This window comes from Branchiostoma lanceolatum, chromosome 3 (genome assembly GCF_035083965.1).
Source record: "Branchiostoma lanceolatum isolate klBraLanc5 chromosome 3, klBraLanc5.hap2, whole genome shotgun sequence".
In the NCBI taxonomy this organism is placed as follows: domain Eukaryota; kingdom Metazoa; phylum Chordata; class Leptocardii; order Amphioxiformes; family Branchiostomatidae; genus Branchiostoma; species Branchiostoma lanceolatum.
In genome coordinates this window covers 3481869-3497173 of record NC_089724.1, presented here as the reverse complement: position 1 = coordinate 3497173, position 15305 = coordinate 3481869, and the positions used below count along the sequence as shown (strand labels likewise).

Genomic DNA, 15305 nt, shown 5'->3' with positions numbered 1-15305 from the left:
TTTATCCTGTAAGTACTGTACTGATGGAGGGGAAACATGTCACTGTCTCTGTCCCAGGCTTGAGAATGTTGTAAAGGCTTACATGTACATGTATGCAAATCTTTGGAGGAAGTCCATCAAAATTTCATGCATTGGCTGACGCTTTAAAAGCTGAAGGGACTATCCATCTGTGTCTCTGTGAGTGATAAACAAAAAGAAAACTATCATAAATCAAAAAGTGTATCTTCAAAAAAAGTATAGGTCCTATCACATTTAATCTGTCATATCATTAAATTAACTTTGATTGGCCTAATCAAACAATTCTTAGACTAATCTCTTTACTTGGACTTCCATCTTAAGATTTGCATCATTGTAAACTACAAAGCTTCGCTGTCGCTACATGTAATGTGTTGCCTTAAATGTGCGTTTCTCTTGTTTTAAATTCCCCAGGTCTTTGTCTTTGTGGAGTCTGCTGCTAATGCTCTACCAGCTTACAGCATTATGGACACATCGTTTCTCTTATAAGAAATCTGTTCCCATCTCTTTCATACCACAAAATTGGAAACCCAATATACATCCATGCAATCACTCTCATTTGACCACCACGTTAACCACAAACACAGTTTCAGACTCAAAGGTAAAATCAGCTGCATATCAATAATGCATCATCTATATTGAATTTCTAGTTTTAAACTTCAATTTCTTACCACCCGAGCTAAACTAAAAATCATGACACTTAATATGTCTTCCAGACCTGTATCTACCACTCTGTAAATACCTTGTGTTTCAGGAATGTTGGTAAAAGGCAAGAAAAGACTGAGAACTGTCCTACAGTCTTGCTGTCCCCTGAAGCTGTTGTTTTTACTCCAAGTCTCTGTGACGTTCTGTTTTCTTACCTTACGTTTGCCTGTTTCTGTGTCTGTCCTACCCCCTCCCTGGTGTGACCACCCCCCACCCCCCTCCCCCTCAGGTAGCGTTTGGAACCCCGGAGTTCTGCGCCCCTGAGATTCTGAACTACACGAACGTGTCCTACATGACTGACATGTGGAGTGTGGGCGTCATCACGTTTGTGGTGTAAGTCTGTCGGCTTGGGCAAGTCTTAGCTGTCTAATGTCTGGCTTGGTATCTACTTGCTATGTTTAAGCTAAGACTGTGACCACCCAACACACATTTTAAACTGTACTTTACTGACTCTAATCATTTATCCTTGTGTTTGCCTTTTACATGTAATTCCCTTGTGTCTATTGTTGCAACCTTTCCAGATATAATTTGCTGCTCTGTGAATGTCACTTACATTTTTTACTGTGATATTGTATGAAACAGTAGTTGTATCGGACTCTACAAATAATACAATGATCTATCTTAAGTTTAATCTAACTGGACAGTGTGTCATTCTTTAACTCAATGTTTCTATCAGACTGAGTGTGTTCATGCATGGACTGTTACAATTATTTAAGTTGCCAATGTTTGATAAAGAAACATCACGTTTTAACGACACTGCTACATTTTGCAATTATTTCCACAATTGAAGATGAGACTTCTTAAATTCATTAAATCTAGATCCTGAAGTACGACACTGTTATGCTTTTACGTTGATGCATGACATTTACGGTTGTTGCCGCTGCTTGCCTGCACAGATTATCAGGGCTCTCTCCCTTTCTGGGGGAAGACGACACAGAGACCATGAACAACGTGGTCGAGTTCTGTTGGGACTACGAATTCGAAGATGAGGAATGGAACGATATCTCAACAGAAGCGAAAGACTTCATCTCAAAACTGTTGGTGTACAACTTGGGGTAAGTGCATGAGCCCAACACAAGCGTGTCTTCTTGTCAGTCTGTCTTTAAGTGTGAGTTTCGTTTTTCAGCCTGACTGGCTTGTCCCCCTTCCTCGGAGAAGATGACTTCAAGACCTTTGCGAACATCGTCGACTTCTGCTGGGACTATGACTACTCCTCAGACAAAGAGTGGGAAGCAATTTCGGACGATGCCAAAGACTTCATCACTAAATGCCTTGTGTACAACCTAGGGTAAGCCTGAGCCCAGGGTAACTTCAGGCATCGTGAGAGCGAACACAACAGGAAGGACTATTGTCCAAGGAGATGGTCACCTTAAGCTTGCAAGGCCGCCCTGATGAAGAAAGACTGCAGAGCATGTGTCTTGTTGTGTCATGTTTTGTATGTATGCTGTTGGTATTGTTGACAGCAGTTGAGTGTGTCTTGTTTGTCTCTTGTGTGTTTTGTTTTTGTTGATATTGTCAGAAATCAATTCAATGCATGTGCACCATGGATATATCTTGCAGTCTCAAAATAAAATGCATAAAGTTAACTTAAAGATGAGTGCTGCAAGTATGATTGACAACTGCAGATATCATATACATGTGTAGACAACATTTGATGTGGGGTGAATTTAATCTGCTATGTCATGCTTAGCAGGAATAAATAGAATGGAAGAATAACTAACTAACGGAATAACTAATAACTAACGGAATCAGAGCAAAATAACTAACAAATTTGAAACATGCATGTACAGAAAGTTGAAAGCAGGTGATTTATTCACTAATAACAAATCATAGCATGTGTTTGATGAAACATTTCAAGCAGCTCTGTAGAAAAAACTTTTGAAGCATGCTTTCATCTTGTATGTCTTTAAAAGGCCTCAGCGATCCTGGAAGAAGACACTTATTTGCTGTTTCATGTTGGTTTCAGGGGGAGGATGTCGGCAGAAGACTGCTTGAGACATCGATGGCTGGCCAGGGGCCAGAAGAAGGAGGAGATCATCAACAACAAAGAAGCTCTAAGAAAGTACCTCATCCGGAAAAAGTGGAAGGTAGAATCTAGTAGGAGGTGTCCTTGGATCCTGTTTTCCAACAAACAATATCGATGTTTGATCTAATTTGCTTCCTTTGAATCTTAAAGACAAAATATCTGAAACTGAGGTGAAAGCAAAAAGGAAAATGAAGACTGTCTTACCACAGTGTACACGACAGCCATGTTATTGTAAAGGAGATAATTTGAAAATGTCTCAAAGTTTGCATCCCTGCGATTGGACCTGGAATTTTTCAAACTGAGACCAAAATCTAGAACTCAAAACTTAGACCTGTGAACAGAATGAAGCTTTGGGGAGTAAATTTGTATTGTAATGTCTTCAAACTGCCATCACCAATATGTTACTGTAAGTCTCCCACTCCTAGATCCCACTTTTTGTGCTTTGCTGCAGTTTGACTCTAGGCCTAGATTCAGCAGATATAGTGATGCATACAATAGTGTTATATATTTACAACAATGTAGAATGTCAAGCACGTATGACTTCATGACGAGATAGAGTCAGTTCAGGAAGACCATTGAAAACATCCCGCTTGCAATTAAGCTGCATCTCACCTAAATCTTTCTGCTGCTCATAATACCATTAGACAAGCATTAGAAAACTGTAGACTGGGAGTATACAGGCAAAGCTCTTTTGATTCACTGAACAGGAATCCAAGAGGCACCTTCTGGTGGTACAAACTTAACACTGTCTGATGTGGAGTGAATTGCTGATGATACAACTAACACAGTAACAATGCCATGTATATGACTTGTGTGGTATCCCATGTACTCTCACAACTTCAGTCCTGTTAGCCACACTCATCACATACATGTACCATAATATCCCACAAATGTCATGTCAAATCATCAACCCAAAGCCCCTATACACCAATAATGCTTCATGAAAAGAATTGATTTCTACAAATTCAAACACTGCTGGATACATGGAACTAAACGAACCTAAAGTAACTCCCCATCTCCTTTGAAAATAAAACAAAAAGGTTGCGATCCTTTTTTTATGATTTCTGTCACAGCCTCACTAAAAATCCTTCAAAAAATGTAACTTTACTTTTTAAGGGTTTATCTCTGCATTGTTAACACTAATAACTGTGTAGTAAGCATCTTCTACCCTTTCCCCCACAGAAAGCAGGGCTAGCCGTACGCGGAGCCATTCGCCTCGCCCGGTTGGCCTCCTACCCCGCCACACGCCCAGCACCGCGGCCGCCATCCTCGATAGAAAGGCCCCTCAAAAAAGATGGGGGCACAAGCGTGGAGAAAGCTGAGGAAATATAGTTGTGCCGATATTTCTATATTTCTCGTTTTGTATGATATTTGGTGTTGAATTTGTAAAGTTTTTAAGTTATGGTAAAATTCCGCAAGTGTATTTTGTAATTATGATAAGTGTAACATACTTACTGTAGCTATATGTGGCTGGCTTGTGATTTCTGAGTCAGAAGGCTTTTTTTATCAAAAAGGAATTGTGTGTTTTGCAAAATTCTTACCCATCCATGGTACTTTTTGCCATATGTGTAAGATAAGGTTATGTCTCGAGACAGAGGGCTATCATAAAATTCAAAAGAACCAAAATTCTGTTGCTTGGAACCATATCCAACCTGATCTACATTGTATTACATGTAATTTCCTGCAAGAATCAGATATATATTAGAAATAAAACTGGTGTGGGCTAATTCAGAATTGCTGTAGTTTAAGAGCTCGAGGTCATGAATGGGCAATGTCCTGTAGTCACCACCTAAACTCTCTAAATATAGCTCCCTTTCTACTTTCTATTTTAAAGCACTACTGTGTGTATAGAATCCGAATAGTTTGGCAAACACTTAGATGCATTGTATGCATTCCGCATTTCTAACTGACGGTACCTTACACCAGCTGACTTAGATCAGGACATGAAACGCCACACAAACTTGCAAGTTAGTGTCAATTACATCTCTGTAGAGATCTAACTTGATGTGAGAGTTCTAAAGATATATTAAGACACTGGACTCGCGGCACGCTGGCGTCTTCGCTGCAGCCGATCAAATTGACAAAGCACTCAACGAATTTCATCGACAAAAAACGAAACATTTTTAGCTTTTTGGTCATACTTGTACATTTTGAAGGATATTCCCATTATAAAATCAAGGGCAACACAAATCCAGTTTAGGACGCCGCCAGCGTGCCGCAGGTCCAGTGCTTGTTAAGTGACACACACTTTTTTGAATTTCACAGTGATACATGTACTGTATTTACAGACACAAAATCAATGAACATTACAATTTTGAGAGGTTATTCAATCATGTAAATCATTTGAAATTGGCGCCCTATAGATACATTGTATGCCTAGGGACTACAAGAGAAACGTATAAAATGTAAATTATAAGTGTAAGATAATGCAGGTATTACATATGCCATGTACTATTTCTGCTATTTATTGTTTTATGCTTATTGTGACGTCTTTGTCTGTGCAATACAGTGTATTCTTTATCTTTTAGTACTTTTGCATCTATTGTTAAAGAGAAAAAAGAAGTTTGACCACTGCAGTAGTGTAACATCCAAAGCTATCTTCTTCCTGGTTTGGAAGACTAAATCTAGAATAGTCATTGCATTTTGATCAGTGAATGTCATTTTTACTATCATGGTGTACGTTACATTCTAATTATAACTGTTGCTAACTTTCTTAATTTATTTGCTCAATACTGTACATAGGCAGAACCATGTAAATACTTTATAGTCACTGTAAAGAGCAGATAATATACTGCAACAAGTTAGTATACCGTGATAATTCGAAAACAAATGTACCCAAGATTATAGACCAGTTTTGTCAACACTCGACAGGCATAGCTGAAAGGAAAAAAAAAAATTTAGTAGACTTATTTCTGGACACTAGTCTTGTGTAACCGGTTAAAGCAGATACAGGTAACAGCCAGGGCTTGAAAAACCCATCTGCAACCTGAAACACTTTCGGAATTGCAGAAAAGAACATAAACTTTGCCTTTCTTGCAATTTTGTATTCAAGATTCAACTTCCATATTGCAGGTGACAGAAAAAGTATTTCGAGCCCTGATATAGTTGATATACTTCAAAAGATATGAATAAATTTTGTTTCAAATGTCAATGTGTGAGTGTATTTCTTCAGCATACAGCAAGTTTTATTCAATCTATAAGAACACAGGAACATCCTTATAGACAATATAGTTCTGCAGCATATTTTTCAGCAGATGTTTGTAGGCAAAATTTTTATCGTTTTTTCTAGCTACCTGTTTTTTTTTTAAAGAAAGCAGGAGGTGGTATGTACATGTAACATAAATGGTTAGAATGAACAATTTTGGCTCCCAACATCTGCTTGGAGATTACCCTGCTGGCATTGAAATGATGTCTGAAACAGACTAGAGCTAAATAAGGGCGTTTCCCAGGCCACAACATTCTTATAATCATTCCAAAAACCAGACATACAGTACTGTTTTCCCATCCATCTACACGTTCAATCAGATGTCACATATAACCTCATCATTTGAAACAGTTTCTGCAATTTACTGACTTTGCCCTAGAGAGATCAAATTTGATGGTTTCCCTTTTCTAGGACAGTGTTTGATAACTTGGAAAAGGACATAGGGTGAGACCTTCCAGAGATTGGGTTGTGAATTGGAGGGGGCACAATTGTGGTCTTAACAGACTACAGACATTGGAAAGCAACGATAGTCCACCTCAGTACATGCAGCAAAGAGGATGATGATGGTTTGAAACAAAAGGCCCTTCGATTGGACACTACAGTGCATTTGATTGCGTGGAAAAATACAGGACCAGGTTGGCTTACATCATTACATGTTTCCCCATCTTCCAATTATCCTTATATGAACAGCAGCAAATAACAATGCATCTAATGTGACAACTGTAATACCTCGTACCATAAGAGATCCAACAGCCGAGAATGGGCAACATCAATTACAACTTAGTGTCGGTTGAGAATGCACGTTGTACTTTTCTTGTCTTGTCACGTCAGTTGAGAATGTATGTGGCAACTTTTCTTGTCTCTCTATATGCTCATAAATCTAAACTAAGCGTCAGGGATTACATACCTTTCAAATGGAAAGTTAACGGTTAAGTTGTCAGTCGTGTATTTAGGAAGAGAGATATATATGTCACTCTAGCTTTTAGTTATGAGAAGTTAATCAGCCATGGTTTGCATTTAGCCAGTAGGCTGAACCAAGAACAAAAAATTGATAATCAAAATATTGGCCATAAACATTGTAGTGATGACTCATGATGTGGCCAAAGATATCTAGGAAAAAAATCAAAATCATGAAAAAGGCAAAATTCATATAGAACCACCAAATCAGTAAAAAATCGAATATGACAATGATTTCATAATCTTTGGTGTCTTTTACTTCTTGACAATTAAACACTTTTTACACAGATTGACATAAATATCATTACTTCTTTTTTATGTTGACTCATATCAACAACATACATGTATACAGCGATAAAACAGAACACTAGTTTACATGCCTTAAAAACGCCTAACCAAGTCATCTAAAAGTGACATATTATATATCATAATTATTAAGTTACATAAAGGTGCAAGTGTCAACTTAATGTGTGCAAAGTAAAATTTAACATTATGCCACAATTGCAGGCCACAATAGTTCAACTTACAGTATATGTACATGGCAGTTGTGCCAAACATCTTTCAAGCATAAGAAAGAGTGCTAAAACTTAATAGCTCTTTGCAACATCAACAAAGTACACCTACCAACTTTGCTCTGATGTTTTCCTAAAACATCTTGAGAAAAACATTGCACAAATCATCAACCCTTTTTCTTGGCTCATCAACATTCTGATAAACTATTCTTCTATGTATATGCAACATTGGATCCTGAACCAAACAGAACATTTTTAGACTCCTTGACATCATATTCTTATGTTATCACTACATCTCATACTTTTAGCAAACATGGAGCAATCAGACAGCTAGAACAGCATAGTTTGGAGAGACTTGCGAACTGCTGCCATTTCTTGGTGTTGCTAGAAGAGAAAAGAAAAAGAAAGATATAAATAATGATATCAGTTTAGGAAATGCTTTGATTCAAAAATTATAATGATGGTTTAGGAGTCTTAAACAGAAATGCTCGTCTGGAAAAGTCATGCAATTGAAAACAAGGAAAACATGATCAAAAGATGAAGATTGTCTAACTGTTCTTAGAGGAGCTTTAAACTTGCTACACAGACTGAACAGTACAAGTGCAAAAGAAAGCACTGCAACTGTCTTAGTTCATGCACTACCTACAGAAATGCCTGGAACTGTGAAACATACCTGGGACTGTGAGGTCTTGTTTCATCTTCCGCATAAGAGAAAAATTAGTGAACAAAAGGAAACATATCCAAAAACCGGACAAACAACCAACAGGTGGTCTTAGAAGCTAGAGTTATTCCACAGTCAAGTAAACCATTCATGGGGGGGGGGGGTTGTTTTTAAGGAAAGAGGGGTAATATCTATCCTAGCTATATGGAAGCATCCATGCAGTAATTGTCATATTTGCAAACTGCTAGATGCCACACACCGTACATAAAATGCCAAACAAACTTACTTGCATGGATGACATCTGCATGCACATTGATTTTAGTCATGCTTGCTTTCAATCAAAAAGATGTTGCGATCCTTCACAGTCAGAAAATAAGATGCAACTATTCCATTAAGACAGCGGTGAACCTCCAATTCAAACACATGTTGTTTGCCCATACCAAATAAAATGTCTGAAGATGTCACCCATAAAACAAAGGGTGCATATGGCCACAGCCAGTGTTGTACATAGCTCACCGTGTCCATGAGAATCTTCTTCTGCAGAAGGGCCATCTCCTTCCTCAGCTCTGCCTGCATGGAGCCCTGCTGGTCCTGGTGACAGTGCTCTAACTCATCCATGCCCTGCAGAGGTTAGAAGGTTGAAAGTTCAGGGGTTAAAGGAAAAATGTTGAACTCGGCAATGGTTGTATCAGATGTGTTGATGAAGGTTAGACATCCAGGCTATAAGATACACAATACAAAATTTACTAAAGCAACTGGACAAATTCTGTGAACAGTCAGATATTTCAGATACCTTCTGCTGTCTTTCATCAGCAACACATCTGCTATTTTTCATCAATACTCAAATATACTTCCCTATCCTATCCCGTGCAATTATCTTAAATTTCTGTAGCAAACATGATTGTGCAATGTCAACCCTCACAAGAACATCTAGTTCATTACCTTTAAATCAATGGAGGCTTAAATAAAAGCAGCAAGACTATCCTGTTTTCTTTGTTCTGACGTATAAATTCTTATTCATCACAAAGTTTACATCCAGTGGTATTTTAACCTTTAGCACCCTGAAGTAGCCGTCTAGCACCCAATTCCCTATTGGTAACAGAGTTTTGACTGGGAGAAGGCTAAATTACAGCTTACCTTAGTGTACTGGTCGTGGAGCTGCCTGAGAGTCTTGAGACGCTGGCTCTGGATGACCCTCTGCTGCTGGAACAGCTTCTGCTGCTGCTTGAAGAGGTTCTGCAGCTTCTCCTCCTGCTCCTTGAACTTCCCGATGTCCGAGTCCCACTGGTTCATCACCGTCTGGACCTGTGTCTGGTATTCACTGCTCAACTTCGTCCTGGAAATCAGGGTAAAGATGTTTAGTACACGTACATCCTATCCAGGAAACTTCTGAATGTCCGAGTCCCACTGGTTCATCACCGTCTGCACCTGCCTCTGGTACTCACTGCTCATGATCAACTTCGTCCTGGAAATCAGGGTAAAGATGTTTAGTACACGTACATCCTATCCAGGAAACTTCTGGATGTCCGAGTCCCACTGGTTCATCACCGTCTGGACCTGCGTCTGGTACTCACTGCTCAACTTTGTCCTGGAAAACATTCATACGTACAAGCTGTAATCTGTAAGGGTCTACTATATGTTAGGGCCTGATTGATTTGAGCCACCGTATTCTCCTAACTGTGTCTGGTACTCACTGCTCAACTAATCGTCCTGGCAGTCAACTTCCGCACCTATATCTTTGATGCATGAACGGGTAAAAGTCGCTTGATGTGACACATCGATTTTTGTGCTTTTTAAACTGGCAAGTGCAAGCAAATGTAGTACACTGTGATTCATATATCAAGCCAGAATTTCCTTCCCTGTAAAACCTACACATTTTTTTAGCAATTTTGAATGTTGCAGTTGGTCACTTCAAGCCCTTGAACATAAGTTCTACTCACCTCTCGGAGTGCTGTGCCATCCAAGTGTTCTCCACTTTGTGGTTGCTGGCCTTTACTGCGCTGTGCGTGAACATCTCCAGTCGTTTCCTCTTGGCTGACAACGTCTTGGAGATGTCAGCTACAAGAAAACATGTGGGATGCAGTTGTGAATAGACTGTTCGCCTTGTATTTGTAAGGTTGCTTTGGGGGTTGGAACTCCAGCCAGATCATACCAAAGAAATTAAACATGGGCTTTCTCTGCTTAGTACTCAGTACTTCTCTCGCTGGGATGCCCGAACATCGGCTCCCGACCCTTCCGCCTTGACACGGTGCGAGAGCCCAGTAATCTTCGGAAGCGAAGAAGCAGCCATCATCACTCAGTACTTATGACAAAAAAGGATGGGAGTAAACACACACCACTACCAGAGGATTACATGTAGCTCCCTACTGTAATTACTTGTGTGGTCCAACGGCTATAGAAACGGATATGGGTACCACCCCTATACTGTATAGTATACAACCAAAGGTGTCAGTAGATGTTGGTATTGTCTCAAGTCAAAAATTGCATTCAGGTTCATTTACTGATGTTGGCCTGTTAAAAACAAAAGAAAACATCACAAAATGCACAACATGGCCCTTTAGAGAACAGAAACAGGATAATACTTGAAGCCAATCATAATGTCTTCTTACCGCCAAAAGACTCCAGTAGATTCTTCATCTCGCCTCCGAAGTTCCCCTCCGGACCAGCTGTCTGCTCCTCCTCTTCCTCTTCCTCATCCAGGTAGCTGCGCTTCTTTGATGTCTTGGGCAGGATGGGAGTCTCCTCGTCTGCTGACAGAAGGAAGACATCTCATTCATATCAAACTTTCTCACATCGGCATGGAAGTCATGTACATATATACATTACTGAATTGCATTGACTTATCACACACTGTGTCTGATAATCGTGTCAGTTAAAACTACAAAATGTAAATGTACATTACCATTACTGTAACATCAAGTACAGGTACAGGTACCAGTACAGAGGTTTAGGTACAGGTAACTGTACTTGTGCCTGTACCTGAACAATTTGAAAAATTAATGTGTTCTTCTGAACTTACCATGATGAAATGGAAGGATACAATTGAACTAGTAAGCCAAACCTTACAGTCCAGTCATACGGAGGTTCTACAAACTGTACAAAACTGGTGTGCTATGCCTGAAGCCAGTTAACCAGAACGTTATATGGAAAACAAACAAACAAGCAAGAACCCACCTCTGTGGCTAGTCTGTGACTCCACCTCTTCTTCAAACTTCTCGAAGCCGAATTCATCGCGGCTCGGCCCGGGCATCGCGGTGCTCTTCTGGGCGGCCTTCTTACCTGATCCACGCGGCATGTTTGGGATGACTTTTCTCCGTGCACGAGCTAGCTGTCAAATAGAAGTACACAAGTCAAACTTGTACAATGACCACCTCTACATAAGGGCCACATAGTCCACATTGACCAGACTTTGTCGGTCCCCTGAGGGTAGTTTTGGCTGGATTATGGTTTAAAACTTTGGGTACATAGATAAAAGAAATACTGTCACGACAGTGCTTTCTTTCTGGACTTTGACAAATGGTGAAAATAAAAGGCTCCTTTCTTTTCATTTACAACTAACTGAACATCTAATATTTTGTAATATTACATACTAGTGTCATATTTCTAATCCATATTCATTCAAAAGATTAATATTTACTTCAATTCATATTCACTGTCTATATTTCAAAACTGGTTTCTAAAGGCACGAACTAAAAATATGTGTGACAAACAATACAAAATTATGAATTCAATGTCAATTTTTTTCTGACTCATTAGTTAGAGATCATTAGAGAAATTTTGACTACATTTTGACCAAAATTACAATCGGTCCTTCTTACAAACGACAACTTGTGCATCTATTTTCTACCCCCTCTATCAGTCTACTAGTATGTTTTAAGCTCCCAATCTACTGCAAATACAGTTTGACAAAATTTCAGTCATATCTGAGCTGTCAGTTCTTCTGTCAACATCAGCAAACATGGCGGCAAAACACAAACGAAACAATTCTTACTCATTTTCAGACAAAAACGAAGAGAAAATTGTTCCGTTACCTGAAGACAAACCTTTTTATGTGTTGACAAGCGTGGCGAGGAGCTAGAGGCAGGAGATTACGCTATGATTTGTTAAACCAAACGGAAATCTTCAGAGAGACTGTGAAAATGTCGTCTGCAGTTTTTCTCGTCGTCCGCAAATTTAGCGCGAAAATAACCTGAGCACGCACAACTCAGTATACATCCGCAATTGTACAACTGGAATCACATACCTTATGCACATAATAGCCGATAAAAGTATCAAATCAGAAAAAAAAATACTTTTTTGTATCCGTAGTGCAAAGATGCAAGAAAAGTAAGGGTATATTATTTCATTTTTGAAGTGAGTTTTCTACCGAACTATATTTTCTTAGAAATGTTCAAAGGCATCTCTAAATCACTGCGCAGACGTATCCACTTGGCTGAGGGGTAACGCTGAAGGGTAGGGATTTTTTACAATCAGCAAAAGATTTTCAGTGACAACGTTTCTTCACTTTATCCCATGATACCTACTTAGTGTACAGAAAACAATTCCGATATTCTAATCAAGAGAAGACGCAACGTTATTACAATAGTACAATTAACAGAAACATTACCTGCCGTTGTAAATCCAGCCAGTATGGTACAGTCCAACTTTAGCAGGTGGCAAAGTTATATGGACAGACGCGCCATCTGTTCAATATTCATAATACAAGGTAGTTTTTATTCTCATGTCATTATCAACACATCTTTATTGTTAAGGCACATTTGAACCACGCTGCGGCAGTACTATAGAAAGTCGCTATGGGGCTCAAAATGCCTTACGAACTTGCCTTTCAAGTTCGTTTTTCTGACACCTTCCTACGAACCAAACACCATTCAGATCAATGTTAAACTTTTGGGAATATTTTGTCGCGAACAAAACCATCTCCCATATAATGAAAAGAAAGAATAGCACACGTATATGAAAAATGGGAGTGTCATGAAATATTCTGGCTGGCCTGTCATCCCAAACTTTTTACGAGGGTGATCCAGTAAGTTTTGCCTTTTGCTTCACAACAGGCTCATTTTTTCATCAAATGAGTTGAAATTTAGCACCAATCTAAAGCAAAGGCACATATCTTCTTGGGACTGAACTATCACTGTTTGTTGTTCACATTTTCATGACAGACTGGGCTGATTTCAAGCTGACGATAGAGCTGTATGATCCTGTATTAATGTAAATCACAGATTTTACTTTTAAGTAATTATAAAATACGTATTTGATAATTTGATAATGGATGAGCGTATTTTGTGAGAACACACTTCAGAATATTGTGTCTGCCAGTTTGTTCCAATAAAGATTGAAATTAAATCCATATTTTTGCATTTGGGGGAGCGAGTGTGTGATATTCCCAAATTCGTTGCTGCAGTTCGTTCCTTGCTCACTAGAGGTCTCTACAAACCCCGGACAATCATTATAAGGAAGCAACCGGTTATTTCTTTTGGCAAATTGACCAGACAACCGTCCACGGAAGACTGTGGAAGCCGACGTGTACAACAACAAAAATCAGCATCGAAGAAATTTCAGACTGAAAGTCAAGTGTCGCATGGCGTGTATTTAGTTTGGTTTGGTTTATTCGCACATATTAAAATCAATTTTACATAATAGAATGGCCATTTACTCAAACGTTAAAAAGCTTCAACTTTTCAAGTAACCGTAGTAGCTCCTATAAGTAGCTAAAAATGTAATTTGACTGTTATATTAACTGTTAAGAGTATGACGCTTAGCAAGTAAAAAGGGCAAGGCTTCACGTCATTAAGTGTAAGCTAATGACATAGACATAATAGAAATGGCTGTACTGACCAAACGCGCCGCCATGTATTTTAGTCAATTTGAGGATAGACCCAGCTCTATTCTACTGGATTATGACGAGTATGACGCGTGTTGACGGGGAACGGTACCGGTGAGAGGGTAGGTCACAGTGCCTACTGAATGCCTATTGTGTCGGCACTGACGGGTGTGGTTCACCATTTGGTTTGATTTGAGCAACCGAGTTGTCCAGGGTCAGCAGACTGAGCAGTACAACAGAACTGACATCACTGATTCTTCTTTGGGTGGACAGGGAAGAGTGGTGCAGGAGGATCCACATGGCTTCACAAACAACGGCAAGCTGGTGGCGTCGCTAAGTCTGATCGAATTGACAAATTAAAGCACTGAACGAATTTCGTCGACAAAAAACGAATCTTTTTAAGCTTTTTTTTTGTCTTTTCGGTCATACCTAGTACCTGTACGTTTTGAATGATATTCCCAATATAAAGTCAAGGGTAACACAAATCCGGTTTAGGACGCAGCGACGCCGCCAGCGTGCCGCGGGTCCAGTGAGAGGGGGGCTTTACTAGCCACTCCTAAGTATTAAAGGCAACTAAAGCAATATTAGGGCAAAAAAATGGAAATTAAAAAATAAATGCTGAAATCTTTATGGTAGTGACACTGTTTAGCTCATTTGCGTGATAAGTTCATACTTTTAGGATTTTAAAACCGCGCAAACTCGTGCTATATGATGATCCCCTTAGTTTCGCCTACAAAAACTCCAGCCACGATTTTCAGTGAGTTCTCACATCACAACAATGTCATAGTTTTGCATGATGGACATTGCTATACATTGTGATAGTGCTGTTTGAACTAATCGTGTGTAGAAATGACTAAATAAATTAACTTTTAAAATCCGACTTTTCAGACCCTTATATTGCTTGGGTCTAATGTACGTAGCAGCTGCAGGCTCAGTCCTTTTGCCGATGACCTTTTTTGGCCATTCGCCTCGACAGCAGCAACAGTTTCGTGCTCTCTCCATTTAAAATGTTGAGACGCCTTAGGTCAGCAGTCGCAAGACACTGCGTTCATTGCACATATCTTGAAAGTCTGAGGAGTCGATGTGACCTCTATACTTATATACAAACTTTGATTGACATCACCAATCATTTATTCTACAAATACCTTACATGCGGGATTGTAGGAAAATATGCTTGGTAGCATTCAGGCGTGTAAAACTTATCCATTGTACCCTTTGAATCATGACTAATACTCTGTTGTGCCACTCCAGGCTCATCCGTAACTACAGGTCTTGTCTCTAACTACACTTTTGCGTTGTGTTTGTTGGAGGCTGTATGGCCGTAGTCCTGCATGATCCTTTGTTGTTTGGGGTTCCTTTGTATGTAGACTTTTGCGACTAGCGTTTAGTTTTTATGGGTGTCT

The 15305-nt window shown here is 39.4% G+C and overlaps 2 protein-coding genes across 3 annotated transcripts in view; one reads left to right on the top strand and one right to left on the bottom strand.

Annotated features, from left to right (window-relative positions):
* The window catches only part of LOC136429742 (myosin light chain kinase 2, skeletal/cardiac muscle-like), a 55395-nt gene extending 50676 nt beyond the window's left edge, over positions 1–4719 (top strand). Inside the window, exons 11-14 of the mRNA XM_066419697.1 lie at positions 950–1053; positions 1617–1775; positions 2687–2807; positions 3929–4719. Coding sequence (XP_066275794.1) covers positions 950–1053; positions 1617–1775; positions 2687–2807; positions 3929–4078 — 534 coding nt within the window. The 3' untranslated portion in view covers positions 4079–4719. The remainder of the gene's footprint in view (positions 1–949; positions 1054–1616; positions 1776–2686; positions 2808–3928) is intronic.
* Positions 4720–7203: 2484 nt separating this feature from the next.
* On the bottom strand, positions 7204–12258 carry LOC136429741 (synaptonemal complex protein 3-like). Of its 2 annotated transcripts, none has more exons than XM_066419696.1 (7): positions 12125–12258; positions 11256–11409; positions 10691–10828; positions 10022–10139; positions 9219–9417; positions 8598–8702; positions 7204–7804 (listed from the first exon to the last, which is right to left on the bottom strand). In XM_066419696.1, exons 2-7 carry the CDS (start codon positions 11374–11376, stop codon positions 7751–7753), a joined length of 735 nt encoding a protein of 244 aa, XP_066275793.1. In that variant the 5' UTR covers positions 11377–11409; positions 12125–12258; the 3' UTR covers positions 7204–7750. The 2 variants fall into 2 exon arrangements, with proteins under 2 accessions (XP_066275793.1, XP_066275792.1); XM_066419695.1 differs by having other exon boundaries at positions 12113–12257.
* Positions 12259–15305: the final 3047 nt, after the last annotated feature.